General features: G+C 42.4%; 1 protein-coding gene across 1 annotated transcript in view; it reads left to right on the top strand.

Annotated features, from left to right (window-relative positions):
- The window catches only part of GCN1 (GCN1 activator of EIF2AK4), a 71365-nt gene that overhangs the window by 29484 nt on the left and 15057 nt on the right, over positions 1–26824 (top strand). The window contains exons 23-51 of the mRNA XM_090062383.1: positions 552–665; positions 910–1108; positions 2068–2223; positions 6204–6379; positions 6897–6977; positions 7967–8110; positions 9948–10075; positions 10247–10436; positions 10944–11014; positions 11922–12087; positions 13228–13422; positions 13772–14018; positions 14690–14811; positions 15117–15231; positions 15610–15789; positions 16328–16548; positions 17250–17318; positions 17538–17676; positions 17790–17986; positions 18231–18373; positions 19184–19301; positions 19427–19642; positions 20257–20421; positions 20810–20971; positions 21456–21548; positions 21802–21945; positions 24232–24501; positions 25434–25547; positions 25947–26177. Coding sequence (XP_089918509.1) covers positions 552–665; positions 910–1108; positions 2068–2223; positions 6204–6379; positions 6897–6977; positions 7967–8110; positions 9948–10075; positions 10247–10436; positions 10944–11014; positions 11922–12087; positions 13228–13422; positions 13772–14018; positions 14690–14811; positions 15117–15231; positions 15610–15789; positions 16328–16548; positions 17250–17318; positions 17538–17676; positions 17790–17986; positions 18231–18373; positions 19184–19301; positions 19427–19642; positions 20257–20421; positions 20810–20971; positions 21456–21548; positions 21802–21945; positions 24232–24501; positions 25434–25547; positions 25947–26177 — 4566 coding nt within the window. The remainder of the gene's footprint in view (positions 1–551; positions 666–909; positions 1109–2067; positions 2224–6203; positions 6380–6896; positions 6978–7966; positions 8111–9947; positions 10076–10246; positions 10437–10943; positions 11015–11921; positions 12088–13227; positions 13423–13771; positions 14019–14689; positions 14812–15116; positions 15232–15609; positions 15790–16327; positions 16549–17249; positions 17319–17537; positions 17677–17789; positions 17987–18230; positions 18374–19183; positions 19302–19426; positions 19643–20256; positions 20422–20809; positions 20972–21455; positions 21549–21801; positions 21946–24231; positions 24502–25433; positions 25548–25946; positions 26178–26824) is intronic.

Raw genomic sequence — 26824 nt, 5'->3', positions numbered from 1 at the left:
GCAATTCACACTGCCATCACTCCCCTGCTGCCCAGATGACATATCCTTATGGGCCAGAGGGTGAGCACCACCAAACTAAAACCTCAGCGGCCATTTAATACGTTATTTATTTGTCTGTATGAGAGAATAATTCCTGGTAATACATGGGATGAGTTGTAAATCCTGTTAAGGGGGGTAGCCATATTCAAGGGTGAAAGCATTATTTGCCTCGAGAAAAATTCCATAAATTTATTTTGAGGACTGTCAATTACCATTTTAAGTCAATGGAAGTCCAGGAGACGGAGGCCCTCACCAAAGCGCTGTAATATGTAGCAAATCAAAGGCTGAGCAAAACCAGTGTTTTGCTACTGATAGGACTCTTTGCTGTATTGTCAACTTTTTCACCGGCATCTTGGAGTAGGAGTTATGTGTCTTTGAAAGAATTTGGTCTTGTCTGAATCAGTAGCTGTTTGTGAGTTGAGCCTATTGTCTCTTTCCTACATCTAAACCCAAGTGGAAAAGGATCATGCTAATAATTCCCAAATAAGAATGTCAGGGACTCTGTTCTGCAGGAGATAAAGAAGAAGAAAGGAATAAAGGATGAGGTGCAGCTGACGAGCAAACAGAAAGAGATGGTGCATGCACAGCTGGAGAAGGAGTCTCAGATCAGAAAGCGACTGAAGGAGGCAAGCTACTTACTTTGGTTTAAATTAGGTCCCATGTAGTTCTGGGCTGGGGACAGGAGGTGGGTTTTTTCAGTATCGTTTTGCCACAGCTGTAGCTGACATGAATAAATTACCTCGGTTAACATGAAACTTCATGAAAACATGAGAGAAACCAACACAGTTGTATTCATTAGACACCAGACTTAAACCTCTTCCTTTCCTTAGGTTGTTTTACTGGTAACCATTGTAATCATTTCTCTTTCAGCTTGACAGTGAACTGGAAACAGCATTAGAACTTCTGAACACTGTGATGAAGAGAAACCCTCCTGGCCTGACCCAGTACATCCCAAGTCTTGTTGGCTCTTTCTTGCCATTGTTTAAATCTCCACTGGCTGCTCCAAGAATTAAGATCCCTTTTCTTTCCTTAGCTTACTGTGTCATGCCTGCTCGCTTGAGAACTTTTGGTTAGTATCTGCACTTTACCCTGCTGTCAGTGTTTTACTCTGAGCCTGAGAATGTATAAAGCAAATGTGAAAAAAGTTAGCTAGCTCTAAGCACTGCTGTCTGTTCTTCAGAACACAGATTTATTTCTATCCTGGCCTAGAATGGGAATATCTGTGCTGTAGGAGCAGGGGTTCAGTGTCCATGCCTATTCATTATTCTGTCTTTTTGCTCCTTATTAAGTTTGCCATGACAGCTGTCTGCTAAAGTCAAATTGGAAGTACATTTATGTGCAGTTGTACTGGTTAGAAATCAGATCATGCCCAACTGTTGGATAGTTGTCACTGTCAGTCATCAACAATTATGTAAGAACTCTGAGGGTTTGTCTACATACCAAACGAAGATGTGGTTGTGATGCAGACATTGTAAGGATTTATTAAACAAAACCTTCTTGGCTTAGCCAGGATTGAACTGTACGTGGGCAAACACATCTTATTAAACAAAAGAGCTGTACTCCTTTCTCTCATCCTTTCTTCAGCTTGCAAGGGAGTCCATGGGTGCCTGTACACAAGCCTGGAGGCTGCCATGATGTGCTGGACTTCCAGCACGTCAGAACTCGATTAATCGAGTTTCCTGGAGCATGGCAATTGTTGCACTCCAGTAGCCCCCTGTGTCACGTGTATCAGCATCCCCACACTTCAAAATGGCAGTGGGGGTGCTTAAACTAACGCTTGTCAAACGAGCTTTAGTTCAAGTACCTTCGCTGCCATTCTGAAGCATGGGGATGCTGATACAGGAGATGAGGTGTCGCTTTAATTAGAGCTATTCTGAGAGCCATTCTATTTAAAGCGCCACCCCCCTAAGCACGTTTAAAAGTGGCCCATAGCTTTGAGGTAGCATTTTCTTTGCAACAGAAACATGTTTTCTCCATTTTCTGCATTTGTTTAGTTTATTCAAAGACTTTCTATTCTCTCGCATTCAGGTATTTTAGTGAGTCATGTGACCTTACGCCTGATGAAACCGGAATGTGAATTAGATGAATCCTGGTGCCAGGAAGAGTTGCCAACTGCCATTAACAGAGCTGTTACCTTGTTGCATGCTCACACTATCCCCAGCAAGACTGGCAAGGGGGAGCCAGGTGAGAACCACTAGGAGACATTTCAAAATAATTAATACCTTTCTTCAGCTTTAGAGCTTTATGTAAACTTTGGCAACCTAGAGCTTCACATTTATTTTCTTAAAATTGGTAAGACATTTTCTGTATTTAGGAATGTTCCTCCAGCCCCTCCCATGCCTTATGATTTCCCTTGTAGCAGCACTAGCAACAATACATACTGCCAGGGGTTCATTAAATGCAGACATCAAATGGCTATATTCTTTTTAGTCTTAAACATCTTATGAAGTAATTCTACGCCAAACTCAAAGGCCCAGTTGGTACAAAGGGTTTTGTAAGCTTGAATCATGAGTGGGTGCAGTAATTTGTGGTATTTGGCAGTGCTTAACCAAAATGTTTCCTAAGAGGGTTAAATATCAAAGACCATCTGAAAGGAGAAAAAATAAATGCACATTATCAAGCGATCCATAATAAGTGCTTCAGTTGCCCCAACCTGCTGTCTGTCTGGGTTCCAGCTTGTTCTGGCTTTCCAGTTGTTCAGCATTTAGCTTAACTTGCCCCTGTTCTATGTTGATCAGACTCATCATTTGGTACGTAATCCTTCCACTTCTCTAGAGGAAATCTAGAGGATTCAGCTGAATTCATGTTTTAAAGATCCCTTGCCCCAGCAATGTGGTCCTTCATTCCCCTTTTTGTTGCCAAAAGAAGCTACTTGGATCTGATTCGGACACACTTCATAGTAGAGTATTAAGCAATTGACTGTGATAGTCTTCCCTTCAGTATGTTGTTAACATCTCAGTGATAATGCAGGACCCCAGTATGTTATTTATTTCCAAGGAAGCTGCTTGCTTATGAATATTTTGATTAATTTTCAGTGTTTTCCCTCTCTCTCTAGGAGTTCCCTCAGCATTTATTTGGATGCATGTCTGAGAACTTGCTTGCTTTCCCCATGTGTGGGAAGGGGAGTAGATGCCATAATATTGTGCTGTGCATGTTGCATTATGTTCACAGATGGTTCCCTAACTTTTCTCTTTGAAAATAGTCAACTCCTCTTCCTGTTTGAATTAAAGATCCTTAAATGGTGCAGTGCTTAATGCCTCTTATTACCCACACTATTTTAAATGTTTTGAATAGAACTTAATTTCTTGGTTTACCTTGAAACTGTGCCTTCCAAATTTCATAGATTTTATAGACATTAAGGCTGGAAGGGACCTCGGAAGATCATGGAGTCCAGGCCCCACCCAAAGGGCAGGAAGTCGGCTGGGGTCATAGGATCCCAGCAAGATAAGCATCCAGTTTGCTCTTGAAGGTGTTCAGTGTAGGTGCGAACCACCTCTGATGGCAGGCTATTCCAGACCTTGGGGGCTTGGACAGTAAAGAAATTCTTCCTTATGTCCAACCTGAAACAATCTTGTAGTAGTTTATGACTGTTTGACCTTGTCATCCCTTGGGGCACTCTGGTGAACAAACTTTCCCCCAGATACTGGTGGTCACCCCTGATAAACTTATAGGTGGCCATCAGATCACCCCTGAGCCTGTGCTTTTCCAGGCTAAAGAGCCCCATGGCTCTCAGCCTGTCGTAAGGTCTGTTTTCCTGACCTCTGATCATGTGCGTGGCTCTTCTCAGGACTCTCTCAAGCTTCTCCACATCCTTTTTGAATTGTGGAACCCAAAACTGGACACAGTACTCCAGCTGTGGCCTCACCGAGGCCGAGTACAAGGGGAGAATGATGTCCTGGGATTTGCTTGAGAAGCATCTGTGGATGCAAGCCAGCGTTTTGGTCACTTTACTAGCTGCAGCATCATATTGCAGGCTCATGTTCATCTTGTGGTCAAAGATGTGATTTAATCATCCGTTACCAAAGCATCTGGGCAGATTCCACACACTAAAGCACAGTAATTAGTCTTTCCTGCAATGAATAACAAAATAAATGTCCTCCCTGATAGAATCCCTTCCCTCCAAGTGCAGTACCACACAGAACCTACCTCGCTTAACTCCACAAATGACCACTAACAACATCTGTTCTGAAGACCAGCAGATTTTGGCCCTCATCTGGGCTAAAGGGAGAGACTTTCTCCCCTGTTATCTTCTTTGTTCAAATATTCTGTGTTAGTGTCACATAATAAGCACTTTCTTGAAGGAATGAGGAAATTGATGTACTTTGTCAGTACCTATGTTCTCCTTAACCTGGCTCTGAAGCAAGTGTGTTCTATGTGTGTACATATTCTTTGTCGAATTGATATTTGTGGTTTTTAACAGTATTTGGAAGAAGTCTGTAACTATAAACTCGTAGGGGGATTCTCATAAAACCATTTCATACTTAACCAGTGACTATTCTTATATCATTCGCTGTCATAAATACAATAAATAGTTTATGGCAATAGGTTGCAGCAGGGGAATACTGCTCCACATTTCTCAGCCCTCTTCAGTTTCAGACTGGCCGAGAGAAGCATTTGTTTAATGCTGTCCTAGTGCTAATTCGCTATGGGAGGAAGTAACTGGAAACTTTGTCTTTTGTCGAGTCTTGCACTACAGTTAACTGAACCTTTGCCCTCTAAAATCTGCTTGGAAATCATGAGGGAATGGACTGGCTAGGATAGTGGGTACAGCATAAATGAAATACGATTCTGAATGTGAACTCTGAGCTGTCTATTTTGTAACACGTTAATTTTTAAAGTAGATTAGTTAAATTGCATTAAATCCCAGCATAGATACTTTTACTCAGAATTAGCAGCCTCAGTTAGTTTAGCTTAATTCACCTTAATTGTGAATGAGTGGGCACATCTACACATGTGCATTAAATTTAGTACCTCCAATGTAAGGGACTAAATTAATGCAAATTAGGCTGTCCTATTGCACAGTAGCACAAGTGCACGCTTTTTGTGTGATACTTAATGCTCAGTAGCCTATTTTACTGCACATAAATGTAATAGCACTGTTTTTTTATGCTGTGCTTTAATGTGCAATAGTATAGGCTACTGTATGTTAAAGTGCACATGTGGACACATCCACTGTGTCTAACTATGGCTTTAAGTCAGTTTAACAAACCACTTTAAGTCTGCTTGCAGATGTGGGGGGAAAAACAAACAAACAACACTTTAATTTAAACTCTGTGTTCCCCTGTGCTGAGCCCAGCACATGTCCAGAAGAGACAGTGCATTAGTTGCACACGGATTTCCCAGTGTCTGTATAGATTGGGAACCTCAGCTGGGTTTTTTTGGTGCTTTTATCTAATAGCTGATTGAATCAGCTTTAACTAAAAGTGCAAAAAAAGCCCTGCTGAAGCCCCCAATCTATACAGGCACTGCTGAGACAGGGTGAACTGATGTGTTGCTGCTTATGGTAAAGCCATCTCTTTTGTTTCCCTTTCCTCCTCCTCCTCCTCCTCCTCCCCCTCCCCCCTCCATGTCTGTCACTGCCCTAAATTCATATCTGTAGTTCATTGAAATAAATTTTCCTGAGTGCCCTCATATACACAAGGTCTCAGCATCTAATTTATTTTTCCATTTAGTCTCCTGAATGTCAGTTATTTCTCTTGTTGTTTTGGTTTTTGCACTATGTAAGTGCTGGAAACTCCTAATGCGACTTTTTTTATAAGCCAACCCACTAATCCAAAATGCAGTAACACTTCCCTTAGGCATTTCAGAGAGTCCTAGAGTGCTACAGAGGTTGACATGAAATTGCAGCTTGATGATAACTGGCAGGTGGGAGGCTGTGATTGCTGATTGTGAAGGGCCAAGAATTGCCAGTAGATGGTAAATCTGACCATATTTTTTTTTCCTGTCTTCCCGGCACATTTTCTATGTTTTGTCTTTTCAAGATCATAGGTTCTCTGGATTTTTAATTATGCCTGTTGGTACAGTTCCTGGCACAAATAACTCCCAGCTTGGTTGTGGCTTTTATGTGCTGCTGCAATATCAACGTTAAGCCAGTAGATATCTATAAGCGAAGACCCAGGGGTATCTGCTGTTCTCATTGAATATTTTCTCTCATTGCAATGCAGGTGCATTATCAGCTCCAGCATTTTCCTTAGTCTTTCCTCTTCTAAAGACAGTTCTGACTGAGACACCCAATGATAGTGAAGAGAAGGAAGAACTCATGGTCAGGATTCTTCAGATCCTCATGGTCCATGCTCAGATGAGATCATCAGCCAATAGTCAGACTTCGCTAGTGGATGAGGTCAGTATTTATGGGGGGTTACTAAAATTTCCACTCTTCAGCAGCAAACCTGTGGAGAGAGTTTTGCAGAGCCACCACATTGTCCCTGTTAATGTTCAGAAATAACTAAATCAAATCCTGCTTACCCTTCAGGAGACCTTCACTAACCTCTAAGTTAAGTATTTTTAAGGTGCCTCTTTCCCTATCATTTGAGAGATCCTGGTGTCAAGCTGCCTAAGGTCACTATCCCAAGCTTGATCAGTTGGCTGTGTTGCATATGGATTTGCTTCAGTTAATCCTTGGGAATGTTAATGAGTGAAAAGAACCATACAGATTCTTGCCCAGGTTTGGATTTAAATGATTCCGCTCTCTCACTGGTACAGCAAAGCAGCTGGAGCTGGAGTGAGTAACCTTCCTTCCCAAACAACTAACCAGTACTGGATTTTAATTGTGTTACCTTTTAGAGTATGGGGTTATGTTTACAGAAGTCTGTTTTGAAGTGACAGTGTATTTGAAGTTTTTGTCCTTCCCTTCCTAGAATGGCCCCGAGTTACTGCCTCGCACAGACATGCTACTGCTGCTGACCCGGGTGATTGGAACAGGTTCTCCACGGTTACAGGTGAGCTGCATGCCCACTTGGTCTGGTAGTAAGGTCCTAGTCTCAGCTGCACCCATCAGTTCTAGACAGTGGTTCACTCCTGTTCACACACTTGTTTTTATACACTGCCAGTATTTTCCTGGTGATAAAAAGCTTTATTCTTCCCTAGGGCTCAGTTGGACCAGCTTAATCTTCCCCAATTTCCTCCAGGTTTACAGGTTTCCCTCACTTTATGTGGGTTCTGTATGTGCGAATTAGCTCTTATGCGATGACTTTTTATACCAAAAATTAATTGTATGTAAAGTAAATTCACTCTTATGCAATCGGTGTGGTGGAAGCCTGCAATCAGCTGCTTTGTGCGGTGGATTGTGGGAGTGATGCACACCAAAATAGTCTCCTGTGTGGATCTGTGCTTCTTGCTTGTTGTCTGGGACACTTGTTTCTGTAGTTCCCATCCCCATTATGATGGTGCCCTGTGCTTGTGTGTACTGCTTGCTGTTGGTGAGTACCAAAATTGTCTTGTAAAAGTGGTAGAAATGGGCCTGGGGGTCAGTACAGTTGAGGTCTTGGAATTATCCCTATTTGTTATATTGTAAAGTGGATTCCCTTTATGTGAATTTAAGTTATGCGCCATTTCCCAGGAATGCATGTACAGCATAAAGCAAGGGAAACTGGTATTCTATTTACTTCCTCTCGGGCCCTTTGTAGTGGTCATTGTCTCTCCAGCAAAGAAGTCTAGGTGGCACTTCCTTGATAGTCCAACTATCATTCAGATAGATCATTCTGTTGGCCAGGACAATGGTGGGGAGAGGCAGACAAGTTTTCCCTCATCCACAAAGCAAAATAGTTACCTGAGCTTGTCAAATCTGGCTCTTCACCAGGCAGCATGTTGCGCTTTGACAGGTTTCCTTTCTTTGTAGTAAAACAAAGAAACATCTGCACTTGGTGCCTGACATGTGCAGTGGGACGGAGTCAACAGGAGAATCTCTTGTGCCTTGTGACTGTTCCAGGTTCTTGCTTCAAATGCACTAACAGCTCTGTGCACGAGCAGCAGCGGGGAGGATGGTTGTGCCTACGCAGAACAAGAAGAAATTGATGTGTTACTTCAGGCTCTGCAGTCTCCATGCATGAACGTGCGTGATGCTGCTCTCAGGGTAGGTGTGAATCACTCATTCCATCTCTCTGTTTGGATTTGGGGCTCTTTAATCTCTTGCACAGGTTGGGGGATGGATCTTCTCTTCAAGCACCATGATAGAGATGTGTTGCATCAGTTGTCAGGCTCCCTTTAGGAAGAGATGGTAGCTGCTGAGTCTTACCATCATGATCAGTTAAAACACAGGTAACTTCAGGAAAGGCGCTGCACTAGATGCATCTTTACACATGCTCCAGGGGTGAGAGGGTGGTGCTTTTAATTAGAGTAGCTCTTGGGAACCACTGTAATTAAAGCGCCTGCAGAGTCTTGTGTGTTCAGCATCCTGTGCTTCAAAATGGAGCAAGGGTGCTTTAGTCAAAGTGCCCCTGCCACCATTTTGATGTGTGGGGAAGTTGAGGTTGCTGGAGCAGGCTAATTAGTACATTTACAAAGATGGGGTAGATCTCACCCTCTACTCTTCTTTCTGCCTTGGAAGAGACCTGCCTCTCCGCCAGAACACTTCCCCTTGTTGAGAAACCCAAGTATTTGTGTAGGGCCTTGTAGTTTGAGAGGAAGGAGTCTTTCTGGGATCAGGGATGTGCCTCTCACTGTGCTAGTGAAAAACTACCCAAATTTGGCCCAAGTATTGGCCTTTGAGACATCCCCTTTGCACATGCTTAGCAGAGTTCAGCAGCTATCTCTGTAGGTTTTGTCTGTACCAGGCATGTTTCATCCCAGGGAATTAGGCCCTGAGCAGGACTGTTTTTGCAATTGCTGTTTCTGCCTGTTGTGGGCCATTGACATGATATGCAGGAAGTCAGACTGCTCTCTATTCACCTCTGCAGGTGTGCATGCAGCAGGCAGGAAGAGGCTTCCTGATTCAAATACAGAAAGATGAGCTGGGGTGGGATGTAGAGAGAATGGATTGGGACAAGGGGTGAGAGTGGTGGGGCAGAAGACTGGGACCGGTCGATCAAGGGATGGAAGAAAAGAACTGGGAGTCATGAAGTGGGTGGGACTTGTAGTGAGGGAATTGGGATCCTGAAACCAGGCAGGTTTGGGGCTCTGGAAGAGTGAGGGAACCTAGGACTTAGTGCAAGGGCAGGACACAGAATAGGAGCAGAAGAAGAGGTTTGAAGATGATTGGCAGAAGGGTCTGCAGGCACTAGGGATACATTCCCCTTTGGAATCTGGGCAGTAATTTAGTGCTTCTGAATGTCAGTGTCTCTGCCCTCAGCAAGTAATTGTGGAGCCCATGGTCAGCATTTGTATGTCAGGCTGCCCAGGCAAACAGTAATTCTGGCATTTCCTAACTTCTGTGTGCTTGACTTTGCACCTATAACTTTTTTTATATAGCTTTTTGTTTGCTGTATCTTATCCTAGAATTTTACTGTCTATCTGAAGACATTAAAAGCAAAGGAAGAATGATCTCTTTGTCTTGAGTTTCTTCTCTTCAAATCCCTAGCATCATCTTGCTTTGGAGAATATGTTGCTTTTTTGTTGTAGTACAGGGATTGGCTTTCCAACCCTACAGTCCTATTTAGTGCTTTTTGTTTGCTGAGTTGCTGAGCTAGTTCTTTAAGTGCTTACCTCCTGCTTGGCTCTGAGATGGGATGCATGTGGAGAAGCTGAAGCAGCTTCCCATTGCCCAACCCCAGGCACCCATTTTGTATAATTTGCAACATCCTTTGGCAAAATGGAAATACCTTTATGATATTCTTCAAAAGAAATAATTGAATTAAACCTTCTCTTCCTTTTATGCAGAAGGTTTTCTATATTTATGACACAAGGTCATTTCTGAGAAAAGCTTTATTGCTGAGACCAAGTACTTGCCCTGACTGACCTATAATTTTACCTAGGGACTGATGGAGATGCAGATGGTGCTACCAACCCCAGACAGTGATGAAAAGAATGGACTGAATCTGCTGCGCCGGCTCTGGGTGGTCAAGTTTGATGTGGAAGATGAAATTCGGAAGCTAGCAGAGAGGTGGGAGCTGTTCTCAGTTCAGTACTGTAACAGTGATTTCTCTTTTGCTTTCCATGTGGCGCTCTTATTCAGACATGTATAGGTCTTGCTCCTGAATGGAGGGCAACTTTCGATCTGTCTGGTATTGTGTGTGGAGGAGAATAATCTGTCATCTGCTTGTGTTACCTACAGGTTGTGGGAGTCCATGGGTCTGGAGCTGCAGCCTGATCTCTGTTCCTTGCTGATCAAAGATGTTATCTACTATGAAGAAGCAGTGCGCCAAGCTGGTGCTGAGGCTCTTTCTAAAGCTGTAGCTCAATATCGAGACCAAGTAGCAGATGTCATGCATAAACTGACAGAGATTTACCAGGAAAAACTCTGTGTAAGTAGCTGTTGTGTGGGGTTACAGGCATGAGACACACCTACGCCTTTTTTTTCAGTCTGTCTCTTCATTGTCTGCTCAGATGTTTACATGGTACCCATTGCAGTTCTGTCTGAATGCTTGAGGGGAATGTTGTTATCCCCATTCACTGGACTGAGGCATAGAGAGGCTGAGTGACTTGCCTGTGTTCACATGGGAAGCTTGTAACAGGGCAGAGACTTAGAACTGGGTCTTCTAACTCCTAAATTAGCATCAAAAGTGCAGAACTCCCCTGCTGCATTCTGCTGTTGTTGTTAGATGTCTGATGTTTCTTTAAGTTGTGACATAAAATGGAGGCATTGTGAATCTATGTGTTTGTAGGCCAAGGAGAGGGAACTGGGCAAGCTGGTAATAAACGTCTGCTATAGAACTTGATTTTTTTTTTTCCTTTTATGTGCTGGTGTATATCTGTTGGGAAGGCATTCTGACTGACCAGCTCTATTTCTCCCTTCTCCTCCCCTTTCATAGAGGCCACCACCAATTTTGGATGCCTTGGGACGTGTGATATCTGAATCGCCACCTGACCAGTGGGAAGCAAGGTACTGTCCTTCAGGTTCAGGCCTTCATTTCCAGCAGTGCCTGAATGAGATCCTTCAAACCTTTTCCTCAAATGTTGTTGTAGGTCAGAGGGCAGCATTTGGTTTAGGGAAGTGTTTGAGAAGTAAAATGTGGATAGTTTTACCAACTGCTGACTGCATGGTTACGCCTGTTTGGGGACATTTGTGCCTCTCCGAACAGACTGGACAGAGCAGTACAGTCTTATGTGTTCAATTCTGGAATGTTTTCAAATTCACCAGACAATTGGACTTCAGAATGTCATCCCTGTCCTTTTGACAAGAACAGAATCTTTCCCCAGTAAAAGGATTCATTATGGCTTGTATCACTAGATTCCCAGTCTCTGTTCTGTGCTCAGTCAGTTGTTTCAAGAATAGTAGTGCAAGGCTTAACGAACTGGACAAATTCCAACTTGGATAATTACATTCTGCCTACTTAGACACCCTATGCAGTTTTAATTGGACAACATATTGTTCACTGCCTGCCTTAAACTAATCTGTGCTTTAGGGCTTATGAGCACTACTATATAGCTGCTGTATTTTAGTGGTAGATGAAGTAGTCCTTGTGTTGGGGTTTATGTGCTGGTTAAATGTGTAAAAACACATCATCATTCAGGATAAAAGCTGCTGCATAAATAGCAGATTTGTCTGTTTGGGAACCTCTGGTAGCATGTTAAGCAAGAAAATAGCTGTTTCTTCTCTGATATCATCCCTCCATGTAGGTAGTACAGGAGTTGTGTTGATCTGAAATGTTCAAGTTACTTAGTGTTTTCTCTCAAAAATTGAAATATATTGCACTGGTGGTATGGTAGCGACACAAAATACATTCTTACAGGTTACACTGATGTGAGGCCTGGAAACCCAGTTCACGCATAATGCACTTTTTGTACAGGTGTGGTATAGCCTTGGCTCTGAACAAACTCTCTCAGCACCTGGATAGTTCGCAGGTGAAGCCCCTGTTTCAGTTCTTCGTGCCGGATGCCCTTAATGATCGCAGCCCTGACGTCCGGAAATGCATGTTAGATGCAGCTCTTTCTACACTCAATACCCATGGCAAGGTAAATCTGAGGTCTCATTCCTTTCCAAATAAGAACAATTACTTAGGAGGGCCTAGATGTTGTTTTGAAGAATATGAATTTATAAAGGTCATTGGTGCAAAGTGATTGCTGGAAGTCTTCATCTAAGGGGAATTTCTTTCTCTAGTGTATCTTCAGAATTGTTCTAAGAGTGACTAGTATCTTACCAAGAACCACTTATACCAGTGTGAATGGGGAGTAATTCTATTTAAGGAATGAGACAAAAGTATGTAAAATTGGTATAATAAAACCAAAATCGGCCCATAAAAATCTTTTACCTGTTGCTTGGTGTAAGTGCCATTAATGTGAGGCATTGAGAACCATCTGAAACTGCCTGTATCTGACAAGGCATCACATGTGGATAACTTGCATTTCTTGAGTCTCACAATGCCAGCATCTTAATCTATGGTGCATTATAGGTCTATATTGAATGATAAAAATAAAAATTCTGATATTTTGCAGTGAGATCTGTCAGGAAAAAATGGATTACCAAATTCAAAGCCCAGCTTCACAGCAGGGATGCTTGGAACTTGGGTCGCAAGTCTTTTACCACTATTTGGTTTTGTTCCTTAATCTGCAGAGGAGACACTTAATATGCATTTTTCCTTTTTCTACTCCCAGCTCTTGTTAATTTAGGGCAAAAGAGCATAAGTGTTGCCATTCAAACTAGCATTCCCACTTAGTAGTGCACACTATAGTTAGCAGACTGGCAGGAAATATCTGTAGCCTGTAGGGCAACAGTTGGCAACCTTTCTGTGGTAGCAAGCCAGAATGACCAAGCTTGAGTTCAGGGGAACTGGTGCTAGTACCTGTCTTTTGCTGTCACTGCCACTGCTGTTGCCACTCTGTCCTGCCACCTGGCTGCAGTGCTGTAAAAGCCCCCACCATTGAAGTCTCCCACTGCTGCATGGTGCTACTAAGGCCCTCCCAAATCCATAGGCTGAATCTGGCTGACAGGCCATAGGCTACCTACTCTTGCTGTAGGGTAGCATATAGTCTTAAATACTAAATGCAGTCTCTCATAATTATATAGATTAGGAAGTCTGCCTCTGAGAAGGGGCACAGCACAGAAGGCCTCATTCTAGACTCTAGTGACAAATTCTACTTTTTTTTGTTTTTTAGGAAAATGTTAACTCTCTCTTGCCAGTATTTGAAGAGTTCCTGAAAAATGCTCCAAATGATGCCAGTTATGATGCCGTCAGACAGAGCGTGGTCATTCTGATGGGCTCACTGGCAAAACATCTGGATAAGAGTGACCCTAAAGTGAAACCTATCGTTGCCAAGCTGATAACAGCTTTGTCTACTCCATCTCAACAGGTACCTCCTTTCAGAATTTCAGGAGCCAAGTAGAAGCAGGTTAACTGACACTGTAGGTGCTGTCATCATTCACCTGTTATCACTGTGCTTGGAAATAAGGACTCAGCCTAGCATCACCACTGGTAGAGGCATAGCAGAGTACTGTGGAATTAAAGGGAATGTGTATTCTTTAAGCATATACAATTTGAGACCAAATGTGTGTTCAGTTTCAGATATAAGAAGTTGAAGACTGTTATTTGGGGTGAAGCCTGGTGGATTAATCATGTGAATTGGGGAGTATGTAATTCTGCTAGTGACATACCTCTTGTGATCTGCCTGGTAAACTGCTGACTGGTGGGTTATTCCACAGGTCCAGGAGTCTGTGGCAAGCTGTTTACCACCCCTTGTGCCTGCAATTAAAGAGGATGCAAGTGGAATGATACAGAAGCTAATGCAACTGCTCCTAGAATCTGATAAGTATGCTGAGCGCAGAGGTGCTGCTTATGGGCTGGCAGGCCTGGTGAAAGGCCTTGGCATCCTCTCTCTTAAGCAGCAGGAGATGATGACCACTCTGACTGATGCCATTCAGGATAAGAAGAATTTCCGCCGGCGAGAGGGTGAGGGACAGGTGCTCTTCTCTCCAAACTTTGAAGGTGTCTCTTTGGTCCAGTGACTCTGATACCTGACACACTCATTTCTGTCTTTCAGCCAGTTCCTTAAGAACTGATTGACTTGCAAAAGAATTCCTGCACCCAGATATCTTTCTTTATCTCTCTTCTAATACTGTTAGAGTGAAGAATCAGTTCGCTTTTGATTTCGCTTGTTTGGTGTTTTAAACCCTCCTCCCAATCACAGCACAGTAGATAGAGGAGTTCTGGTGCCTGGAACGTGCGCTAGCTCTCCCCACTCCTATTCCAGAAGGGTGCGTTGAGAGGGAGGCTCCTGCTTCCTGCCAGGCAGGATAGGACATTATCTAATCCAAAGGGGCAGTGGGTTTATAAGGCCTCTTAGTTGCATTTATTTCTGGATGTTTGCTGTTTTTGTCTCCTTCCCTCACACTGAGCATAACCATATGTTTAATGCTGTCAGGCTCTGTGCATTTTCTGGAAATTGATTCTCATAGCCAGAACTTCTGTTGGGATCAAGGAAAGAAAATAAAAGGCAGCAGGTTTTCAGGCCAGTTTCCCACAGAACATTAAGAGTCATTAGATCACAGACCAACCTGAACTCTGCTTACCACCTCGTTCCGAGTGCTGGATTATTTCCTGATTATGCTTTGTTTCTTCAGGGGCTCTGTTTGCCTTTGAAATGCTCTGCAGCATGCTTGGGAAGCTCTTTGAGCCCTATGTGGTTCATGTGTTGCCACATTTACTGCTTTGTTTTGGAGATGGGAACCAGTACGTACGAGAGGTGAGTAAGAGGGACATGGGCAGGAGTAGTATGAAAGATCTATCTCCTTTTTGACTGTTTAAACCAAAGAGGAGCAAACTCTTATGTGAATGGCAGGCTAGAAGAACTTGATTTCCTTCTTAAGCCATAGCATCTTCCTCTGTTGGGCATTATCTCATGGTTAGGGGCGGCTCTCTCGACTACCAACATAAAAATAGACATAGAAATTGTTTTGCACCAGGGCTATGTTCCCATTTAGATTTTCAAAAGAGTAGGAGAAAATATGCAATGAAGTAGGTTATAAATGTTTTATTTCCTTCTTTGAGGCTGCAGATGACTGTGCCAAGGCCGTAATGAGCAACTTAAGCGCTCATGGCGTGAAGCTGGTTCTACCATCGCTGCTTGCAGCATTGGAGGAGGAGTCTTGGAGAACCAAAGCTGGTATGGGCTAATGTCTGACTGATATAACTCACAGGAACTCAAAGGTTGCTGAAATGCTGACTTGTCTGGCTTATTTCTTCATTCCAACAAATTATGTGCTACCTTGTTCTTTCATTGGACTTCTGCTGACCATACAGATTCTGAATAAATACTTTATTTACCTGTTGTCCACAAACCTCACATAAGCCGAACGTTCTGTTTTTCCAAGAGGTAGCCTAAGAGCAGGAAGAGCAAGCATGTTTGAATGTGTTCAGTGGCTTTAAAAAATAAACAGACAAAAAGAAAACTTCAGCCAACATCTGCGCTTTCTGGTGTCTTGGACTAGTTTCTTGCCAGTCCCTTTTCCACTAAATGAATTTTCTTTCACTTTGTATTCAGGATCAGTGGAATTGCTGGGAGCTATGGCTTACTGTGCCCCAAAACAGCTCTCTTCCTGTTTGCCAAATATTGTGCCAAAACTGACTGAGGTGCTCACGGATTCCCATGTGAAAGTACAGAAAGCAGGACAGCAGGCACTCAGACAGATTGGGTCTGTTATCAGGAATCCAGAAATCTTGGGTAAGAACCTGATGTTTGTGTATGCGTTTCTGTGTTTCTAATGTTCAGCCACTATCCTGATGTGACCTTCATTCATAATAATATGTTTGATTTCCAGACTCCTTCAGTTTGCATTCACATTGAATCACTGCTCCTATATTTAAACAGAATTGATTGCATCCAGGTAGCTGCTGCGCTACATATGAAACATAATCGGGTCATCTGTGATTGATTTAACACCATGATGCATTTCATTCTCAGACTCTTTCAGTTTTTTACGTTGAATCACTGCTCCCAAATTTAAATAAAGGCTTGACTAAAAACATCCATTTTTAGAAAGGTTTAACTTGAAAATTCCAAGGCAACTCTCCCCTTTAAAGGCTTTCTGAATATTCCTCTCAGTTTTGTCAGCTGGCCTCAGTAGGGTTCCCGTTGTTCCTGTGCTGCTTCTCTCCTTCATCCTTTAGGATTTTGGGTGGGTGTGAGGATACCATCTGTGGCCAGAGCTGACAATGTGTTACAAACAAAGCATTTTTCTACCCTATTTCTAAATATGTAGCAATTGCCCCGGTTCTCTTGGATGCACTTACTGATCCATCCAGAAAGACCCAGAAGTGCCTGCAGACCCTGCTGGATACCAAATTTGTCCACTTCATTGATGCACCATCTCTGGCCCTCATCATGCCCATTGTTCAGAGAGCCTTTCAAGATCGTTCCACAGACACCAGGAAAATGGCTGCACAGATCATTGGGAATATGTACTCCCTGACTGATCAGAAGGTATTGTGCTGGGGAAAGCTCCCCAGTCCTCATCTGTATTTTACTTAAAGTGAAAGTGAGCTAGCAGAGCAGAACACTGAAAATAGTTTATTGTCTTTTGGGTCTTTGAGTAGGAATTAGAGGAACTGTTCAGATTCTTCATTGAACTAAATGTGAGCATTAAGTGAGCAAATGATGTCTATAGAGATAAAAATCCTAGAGTGGTTGAGGCTATATAAACGTTTAAACTCTCTACTTTGATCTACCATTGAATGCTGGTGCTAGGTGTATATCCCAGAAAGGTCTTGGAGAAGGCTTGGTAAACAATTATACTGAATGAGAATTGCTCCAGAAATCTGTTAGGGGATTTTCAGTTTGTTCACAGAAGAAAAACAGAGGTAGAAATTGAGTTAAGTGAGAATTGAAGATTATTTCATTCATTCATTGCTGGTTGCCCTCTCTTCCATAAGAGAAAAGAGGTCAAATTTACTTTAGGAAACAAAAAGTTAAGTTAAGAATGAGCATATGACTGGGTGGTGTGCTAATGCTTGGTAAAGCAAGGTGGGAAACTAGAATCAATTTATCTACTTCCTTGGCTGTGTAGGCAGTGTGTCATGCTCTCATAGTAGACCTGTATCTTACTGCTGTACCAAGTGAAGATGAGATTGTAGCTTAGTTTTCTCTTTGAATCCTGCATTTACTCACTGTGTATTTTGTTTCAGGATCTGGCTCCTTACCTGCCCAGTGTGACCCCTGGACTGAAAGCCTCCCTGTTGGACCCTGTACCTGAGGTGAGTTTTGGTATAGTAACCGTTATAGTTTAGTGTGACTCATCTTTCGGCATGATTAATTAGGATAAATGCTAATCTTCCACTCAGTAGTCTAGTTAGAACTGTGAGAGCAGCTGTGAAGAGGGTGATTTGGAGGAGTTAACTTCTGTGTCTGTTCTGATGAGTTTGTTTATGACTGGGTATGTTGAAATCCTGCACTTCTATCTTATTACCCATTAGGTACGTACCGTATCTGCAAAGGCATTAGGAGCCATGGTGAAGGGCATGGGAGAGTCATGCTTTGAGGACTTGCTGCCCTGGCTGATGGAGACATTGACATATGAGCAAAGTTCAGTGGATCGATCTGGTGCTGCTCAAGGTGCGGGCAACAAGTGCCTGAGCAATGGTGTTGGAATTTCTGGCATTAAATCAGCTAGGCCTAACTAGCCACTTGCATGTTGACTAGTTCTGTAACACAGTGTTGTGTTTTAGGTCTGGCTGAAGTCATGGCTGGTTTGGGGGTAGAAAAGTTGGAGAAACTTATGCCAGAAATTGTAGCTACTGCCAGCAAAGTGGACATTGCACCCCATGTCCGGGATGGCTATATCATGATGTTCAACTATTTACCCATTACCTTTGGAAACAAGTTCACTCCCTACGTTGGGCCAATCATACCATGCATCCTTAAGGTAGGTAGCTGAGATCAGATTTGTATAGCATTGTCCACAGCTAATTCTGCTAATGTTGCTTAAATAATCTTTTGACTTCAGTGATGTGGGAACTGTATTCAGGTCTCCCTAGGGGATTCAGTATGCTGTAGCTTATTGAAAATGGCTGAGAAATAGGAAACATGTTCTACTGTGAGGAGGCAAAGTGCCATTTTTTTTGTCTTCTACACAGAAAATACCAACTTTGTCATCTCTCTGTGTCTAGGCTCTGGCAGATGAGAATGAGTTTGTGCGGGACACTGCCCTTCGTGCTGGACAGAGAATCATAAGCAAGTATGCAGAAACTGCCATTGCACTTCTTCTGCCTCAGCTGGAGCAAGGCCTTTTTGATGACCTTTGGAGAATAAGGTAGGAGATACGTTTTTAATCATGCAGCCATCATCCTTCCATCAGTGCAAAGACAGGATAGATTTGAAGCATCTCCATGATACTTCCTAAGGGAGCATAGGAGCTACTTTAAAACACAGGGACTCTATTCATTTGTGGGCCAAGTTTGAAGCCTGGGTAGGACTCCAGCTTAAAAAGCAAGAACATGTGCTAGAATATAGAACCTATTTCTTCCAGATTGATAGTGTAATGCACTCCTACTAGATCACGTAACCAGATGGCTATTTTAAAATGTATTTCCATAGCAGTTTCTATGGTAATACCCAACACTGACATACAGCTTTTAATTTTTCAGTTGCTGTATGAGCAAATATTCCACTGGTTATGGGAACTGAAAGTAAATGAACCCTGATCAGAGCTAATAAGTGATGACCAGTGCAGCAGTTGTACAAAATGGCTGGTATTCAAAGTGCAGTCATATAGCATCCCAGGTGTATCTTTGTAGATCTTTGTGTTGTTATAGACATTAACAATGTTCAAACGACTGTACCTAGTGGCTGTATTTGCATCTTGTCAGTCTAGGCTAAACTGTAATCTCTGATGTGCTGCCCCCGTCTGAGAACTGTATAATCTTGTTTTTGATTTGGAATTTCCTCCCTCCCTCCTTCTCTCCAATGCCCCTTCTCAGTCAGACTGACATAATGATCTTTCATGCCACCCCACATAGTTGTTCACACTGACATTTTCACCCACAATGGTGTTTGCAGTAGCAGGCAGTTTGGACAGGTGACTTCTTTCTTCTTCATGTAACACTGTTCTCCCTTTTGTCAGGTTTAGCTCAGTTCAGCTCCTTGGGGATCTTCTATTCCATATCTCAGGTGTCACAGGAAAAATGACAACAGAAACCGCCTCAGAGGATGACAACTTTGGAACAGCCCAGTCAAACAAGGTAAAGTGCTGCTGTTGTCTGCTGCTTTCCATCTGTAGAGAAAGCCTGTTGGAGTGACTTGTTGGGTAGGCAGTACCTCTTAAATGTCAGTGTTGGTTTCACTGGCTTTCTTTTATTTATTTCAGGCTATTATCAATGCTCTTGGTGTGGAACGACGAAACAGAGTTCTAGCAGGGCTCTACATGGGCCGATCTGATACCCAGCTGGTAGTTCGTCAGGCATCCTTGCATGTCTGGAAGATTGTGGTCTCAAACACACCTCGCACACTGCGTGAAATTTTACCAACTCTCTTTGGTCTTTTGCTAGGGTTCTTGGCCAGTACTTGTGCAGACAAGAGATCAGTAAGTATTTTACATGCATTACTTTCTGGAGCTTCAGGTTACTCTGTTTATAGCCAGGGTTTGAAGACAGTGGCTAACACTTCTATTAGCTGCCCCAGAGCTATCAGTAACTTAACATGTTTTAACAGAAGTATGTCAGCCTTCCTTATTCCCTTTTTATTTAAGGCAACTGCAGTGAAAATAAACTGTTCTTGGATAAGTTCTCTTACCACAGCAGCAGTACCATTTCTGTTTTTCTGACTCTGAGTGATCACTTGCTTATGGCTTACATATGACATATTGGTATCCAGCAAATAGTGCTTCATTTTTACCCAAATGAATTTAATTTGTTAAGCTTCATGAGGCAGAACACAGAAATTGTGGATTTTGGATGTTTTTGCTCTTAAAAATGAAGTGACAATCTTCACTTGGTTATTTTGTACAGAGCAGCAATATGGATGGTATACATAGCACATAAAAATGTATCTAACTATGGTGACTGTAACTGAAGCACCGTGGTGGAGTGGAGTACAGAGTCATAGCTCTCTTGGACTATTATTCTTCATAGAATAGACAGTTCCAGTTAGTTGGTTTGTTCTAACTGTTCAAAGTGACTGTTGCATTATTTTTTGCAGATTGCAGCACGAACTCTGGGAGATCTTGTCCGAAAGTTGGGAGAAAAAATCCTCCCAGAAATTATCCCTATCCTGGAAGAGGGCTTGCGATCAGAGAAGAGTGATGAGAGGGAAGGTGTCTGCATTGGTTTGAGTGAGATCATGAAATCCACAAGCAGGGATGCAGTAAGTTAAACTCCAAAGGGGAAATTACTTGGCCACTGTGATGCTATAAAACGCATACCTTGTAGTCAGGGCATGAAGATATAGTAGCAAACCTGATTCATGGAGTTATTGTCCAGGTGAAAAGTGTGTGTGTGTAAAAATGTGTATCTGTTACAATCCTAAAATGGCATAGTCTTTCTTCAAATTATAAGCTACAGTAGTTGAAAACTCCTTTATTTCCAAGGAATATTACAGATGTTTACATACAAATGAATCCTAATTTTCTAAAAATAAATAGCAATTTATTTTTATTATGCTAGTTCTATGTTTCCAGCTGCTCTATTGAGGTGCAGCTGTGCTTCGGCTCTCATGGTTAAATGTCTTGTAATTGTGTCTGTGTATCTTCTAGGTGCTGTTTTTCTCAGTGTCTCTGGTTCCTACAGTGAGGAAAGCTCTTTGTGACCCTCTTGAAGAAGTCAGAGAAGCTGCAGCCAAAACATTTGAACAGTTGCATTCAACTATTGGACACCAGGCGCTTGAAGACATCTTGCCATTTTTGTTGAAACAGCTGGTAAGTGGGATTCAAACATTAGAAAACAGAATTATTAGAAATCTTGCTGTGGGACAGGGTTTTGAAATTCTCAGTAGAGACTGAAGGAGGAATTGATCTGTCCTGCTAGGGCTTAGGTGAATGATAGGTCTAATTATTTCATTTCCTCTTTGGACTCATCCTTTCTGCAGGAGGGGGAGGAATGGTTTTATGGCCAAAGAACAGAATTAAATTAAAACATAAGAGTATATGGCTGGTTCTGCATCAGCTTTCCACTGTCACTTTGGTGATGTGCTAATTTTTTATGCCTTATTATGAAGATGTGTTCTGACCTGTTTGGAGGGCTTCCTTCATGATTTGTAAAAGTTTTTGAGAGCCTCAGATGGAGGGACTCTAATCGGTGTATGTTAATCACATAAATTGTCACTTGAAACAAGGTCTAGTTTGCTTTGAACCAAATGATCCTGGTTAACAAGCTGGTTACCTTCCTGTACTCTCTCTTTAGGATGTTGAAGAGACATCTGAATTTGCTCTGGATGGTCTTAAGCAAGTTATGGCTGTTAAGAGCCGTGTAGTGTTGCCTTACTTGGTGCCAAAGGTAAGTTGAGGAACACATCTAACATTTTGCAGGGTGACGGCATTTTTTCTTCCCTCAAACATTTTCTGTATTAAAGTTCAAAGATAGGGAACAGTCTTGAAATACTTTACCAGTTACTTTCTAGAAGCATTAGTTATCGCTGGTTTCTAATGTGTCTGTGTTTTAAGAATTGTTGTGACTTTCGTATTAAGTGAGAATCCTTTGACAAAATCTCATTGGAGTAAATTATTATTGTTTGACTTGTTTCCCTTAGCTAATTGCTCCTCCTGTGAACACACGAGTGCTAGCCTTCCTCTCATCTGTAGCGGGTGATGCACTGACCCGGCACCTGACTGTAATCCTACCTGCTATGATGTCTGCACTGAAAGAGAAGCTGGGGACCAGCGATGAGCAACTGGTAAGTAGTGTAGTTCCTCCCCTCTTACCCTTTTTTTTTTTTTTTTTTTAGAGGGGCCATCTTAGGGCAATATTTTAAGTTCATTTATAAGCGCAGTGTTTCTATTACTGTACACTTTATTTCAGTCCATTAAGCCCTCCGCCCTTTGCTCTTTTGACTGGCAGTATGTTGTGGTTGGGAAGTACTTACTACCCAAACCTTAATGTTTCAAATAAATATAGTTTTGGCCTACTGCAATACAAGTTTTTGTATGCATTTTGATTCTGGAGAACCACCTATGTGTCCAGTCAACTGGATTTGACCATAATATTACAAAATGAGCGCATTATATGAGGGAATATAAAAGTACTTCTCGTCTCTCAATTATGACTGCTTCTACTTCTTGTGACTTCAAAAATATCTCATAGTTGGTCTCTAGTGTTTCTATGCCTGAGGGCTATGATTTCTATATTCTTTTTTTACTGTTTCGATTGGTGAAACGAAATGGAAGTTATGGATAGTCCCATTCATTGTCTGCCCTTACATGTCTGTTAGCTGATCTCTCAGTCTCCCAGCCCAGAGGTTGCCATGTGGCTCTCCAGCAATGCCCACGGCTGAGCTGACTTTAAGTATGGTGCTACAGACCACTGAACTGTTTGGATCAAGATGAAACAATGTATACCTGGCCATGTGGTCTCTGAGGGATGAAGCTACACTGAAGATGCAGCAGAATGTAGTCACCTATAGTGTATATAAAATAAATAGCTTTAGCACCTGGAGAGCTAATATGGCCTTTCTCAGTTGAGCAGTTGTTGGGTGTAGAGATGCTCATCTGTGACACATTTCTCTCTCCTCAAAAATTGTGTTCAATCCATGGTGTCTGAATTAGCTTTGTCATTTACTAAAGACCAGCCACGCTAAAAATGGGTTACTGTGAGGGTGTCTCAGAAACTAATAGCAATTTTGAAATAACAGTTTGTGTGCAATGAGTGGGAAGCTACAGAGCAACAGGGAATGCTGCTGATGTCATTGTTGATGGCACCCATCATTTATGACTATATAGAGAAGTGATATGGTCCAGTAAATGATTGTTGCACACAAAATGGTTTTATATTAAAATTGCTGGTACTTTCTGAAATACCCTCATAATAAGGCATTTCATAGACATTTTTTTTTCATAGACATTATGGCTAGAAGGGACCTCGGAAGATCATCGAGTCCAACCCCTTGCCCAAAGGGCAGGAAGTCAGCTGGGGTCATAGGATCCCAGCAAAATAAGCATCCAATTTACTCTTGAAGGTGTTCAATGTAGGTGCTTGAACCACCTCCGATGGCAGACTGTTCCAGACCTTGGGGGCTCGGACAGTAAAGAAATTCTTCCTTATGTCCAGCCTGAAACAGTCTTGCAGTAGTTTATAACCGTTCAACCTTGTCGTCCCTTGGGACGCTCTGGTGAACAAACATTCCCCCAGATACTGGTGGTCACCTCTGATAAACTTATAGGTGGCCATCAGATCAGCCCTGAGCCTGCGCTTTTCCAGGCTAGAGAGCTGCATGGCTCTCAGCCTGTCATCGTAAGGTCTGTTTTCCTCACCTCTGATCATGTGCGTGGCTCTTCTCGGGACTCTCTCAAGCTTCTCCACATCCTTTTTGAATTGTGGAGCCCAAAACTGGATGCAGTACTCCAGCTGCAGCCTCACCAAGGCTGAGTATGGGGAGAATGACGTCTCGGGATTTGCTTGAGAAGCATCTATGGATGCAAGCCAGGGTTTTGGTTGCTTTACTAGCCGCAGCATCGCATTGCAGGCTCACGTTCATCTTGTGGTCAGTGATGACCCCCAAGTCTCTTTCTTCCGTAGTGCTAGCCAGTGTAGCGCTGCCGAGCCTATAAGGATGCTGCAGGTTTTTCTTCCCAGGGTGGAGAACCTTACATTTTTCGGTGTTAAACACCATCAGGTTCTCATCCGCCCATTTGCTGAGCTTGTCCAGGTCAGCCTGGATCACCCTCCTGTCTTCTGGTGTGGATGCTTTGCCTCAGAGTTTGGTGTCATCACCGAACTTGGCCAGTCCACTTCTGACTCCAGTGTCCACATCATTAATCACATTGATTCTGATGCCAGTAAAACTATGATAATGGGGGCCTTTGACTGATTTCTATGCACAGGAATTAGTAGGTTGCTAATATACAATTTACCTAATGGATGCAATGGGGAGCAAACATTGTGAGACAAGTGTGGATTTTCTTTGGTTGAAAGTTAATATAAAATTCATCCTGATTTTTTTTTTTTTCTTTTTTCTTTTTTTAAGGAGATGGCTAATTGCCAGGTTGTAATCCTGTCCGTAGAAGATGATGCTGGACAGAGGATTATCATTGAGGATCTGTTAGAAGCCACTCGCAGCCCTGAGGTGGGAATGAGGCAGGCAGCAGCGGTCATTCTAAACATCTACTGTTCCAAGACAAAAGCAGACTATACCGGTCATCTCAGGAACCTGGTCTCAGGCTTGCTCAGACTTTTTAATGATGTCAACCCTGTGGTTCTGAATGAAAGCTGGGATGCTCTCAGTTCCATTACCAAGGTGAGCTATGGGTTGGGGTTGTTGCAGTGATAAAGGCTAGAATGGAATAGATCAGGGGTGGGCAAAATGCGGCCCAGGGGCCAGATGCAGCCCACTAGGCCATTCTATCCGGCCTGTGGGGCCCCTAAAAAATTCAGAAAATTAATATTAATTTGCCCTGGGCTGTTGGTCATGTGGCCCTCAACGGCTTGCTGAAACTCAGTAAGTGGCTGTCTGCCCAAAATAATTACCCACCCCTGGAATAGATTGATAAAACATTGCTAAAAGTAAGCCCACTGTTTAATTGGAGGTCAGGCCATTATTATAAAGATGAAAGTATTTTTAAGGCAGTAGCTCTCAACGTTTTTGACTTGAGGCAACCTGTGGATAGACTTAGTACCCCTCAATAGACTCGAGACACCCCTCCAAAAATTCCAGTTCTTAGGCTGCTTGCAAATGTTAAGAAAACCCATAACAAAATGGTGTTTTAATTTAAGCAATCAGCCAATCGCCTATTAGATAAAAGCACCAAAAAAGCCCCACCAAAGTGCCCAGTCTGTCCAGATGTCAGGTGAGCTGGGTCCAGCTAACACAATGCCTCTTCTGGGAATGGCTGGGTTTGGTGTGGGAACGTGCAGAGTTAAAAGTAAGGCACTATTTATTTTGTTTTTTTAAACGTCTGCAAGCAGCTCATGTTTGCAGACCTAACAGTGCTAACATACAGCACCCCACAGCACCCTTGAAGGGATCTCAAGGCACCCAAGGGTGCCATGGCACTTAGATTGAGATTCACTGTTTAAAGAATTGCACTAGATTGAATCCGTATGAGCGAATGGCCAGATACTGGGAAGAAACAGGCATAAAGGTGGCAGCAATTTATCTCTTGGGAAGTACAACCAGAATTATATAATCAAGCTGCTATCCAGTCTTTATCTTCTGTATTATTCCTACAGAAATTAGATGCTGGGAACCAGCTTGCCCTCATTGAGGATCTACACAGGGACATCCGGGTTGTAGGAAATGAGGCCAAAGGAGAACACGTGCCAGGATTTTGTATTCCAAAGAAGGTAAATGACATAAGATGAATGTGTGGTTTTGCAGCTGAGATTCATCACAGTGATACCATCTTGTATTTCCAAAAAACTAATTGCTGCCTTTTTTATTGAATATTAGAATTGAATATTAGATAGTAGGATATTCCAAACTGACAGGTGTAGAGATTGTCAGTGTGTTGTTGCATGTGCTGGATATCCTAGATAGTCATAAGTAAATGCACGGGTTTGAAGTGAGGTGTAAGTGCTTGAAATCAAACTGAGTAAAAATACTTTTGCTAGAAATGATGCAAATAGGAGGTCAGTGGAACACTGAGAAAATCAGTTGTGTAGCTCCAGTGAATGGTGAAAGGAAAAGGAAAGTTAGGTACTTCGTGCATTTTTTGCTTCTGAATTTGTTTAATTCCCCAACAGGGTGTGACATCCATTCTTCCAGTGCTGCGGGAGGGGGTTCTGACTGGGAACCCTGAGCAGAAGGAGGAAGCTGCTAAAGCCTTAGGACTAGTTATTAAACTAACCTCTGCTGAAGCCCTGAAGCCCTCTGTGGTGAGCATTACTGGACCACTCATCCGGATCTTGGGAGATCGATTCAGCTGGAATGTCAAGGTGGCTTTGCTTGAAACATTAAGCCTTCTCTTAGCAAAGGTAAGATTAAAAACCACTGACAGACCTTGGAGTTTGTGAGTTTTTTCCAAAGTTATCTTCATAGCATTGTATTGAATTCAGAACTGCCAGTGTATTGCATGTTACCTACATAAATCATTCCAGGAACATGTGGTTTGGACTTGATGCTTAGGAACTGCCCTTCAAATGACTTGTTTTCTTCCAGCATCCTCCAGCCTACATAAAAAGCAGTACTTTTGTCACCAAACCTTTCAGGAGTCTCATTAAAACTGACTCCTCTTCCAGATATTTGGAAGTAAATGTGCTGCTTTGTTTTCCCTTTGTGTCAAATATAAACTTGGTCCAGAGTTAACATTTTCCAAGTACCCCAGCTTTTAATTATTGTGCTTTTGTTGAAATAATAAATTTGTATAATCAGCATAAAAACCTTGAATGTTTTGTTGTATCTAATTCTACAGAAAATTAAAATAGGTGGGGAAGGCATGAAAGTAAACCCAGTACAGACCTAAATGTTTAATTTTCTGTTTTCTGACAATTGTAGTCAATCTTCACTGTTTTCTATCCTCTAGTTGTGTGTGGTGGAGATTTGAACTAGTGCTGATTTTTATCGTGTATACCTGAGAGCTATTAGAAGAGGCCATACTTCTCTTGGTTTTTGTTTCAAACCT

The sequence above is a fragment of the Crocodylus siamensis genome, chromosome 9, assembly GCF_052110815.1.
Source record: "Crocodylus siamensis isolate JL-2025a chromosome 9, ASM5211081v1, whole genome shotgun sequence".
NCBI classification, from domain to species: Eukaryota; Metazoa; Chordata; order Crocodylia; family Crocodylidae; genus Crocodylus; species Crocodylus siamensis.
The sequence above is the reverse complement of the archived record's forward strand: the minus strand, read 5'-3'. Positions and strand labels throughout refer to the sequence as shown.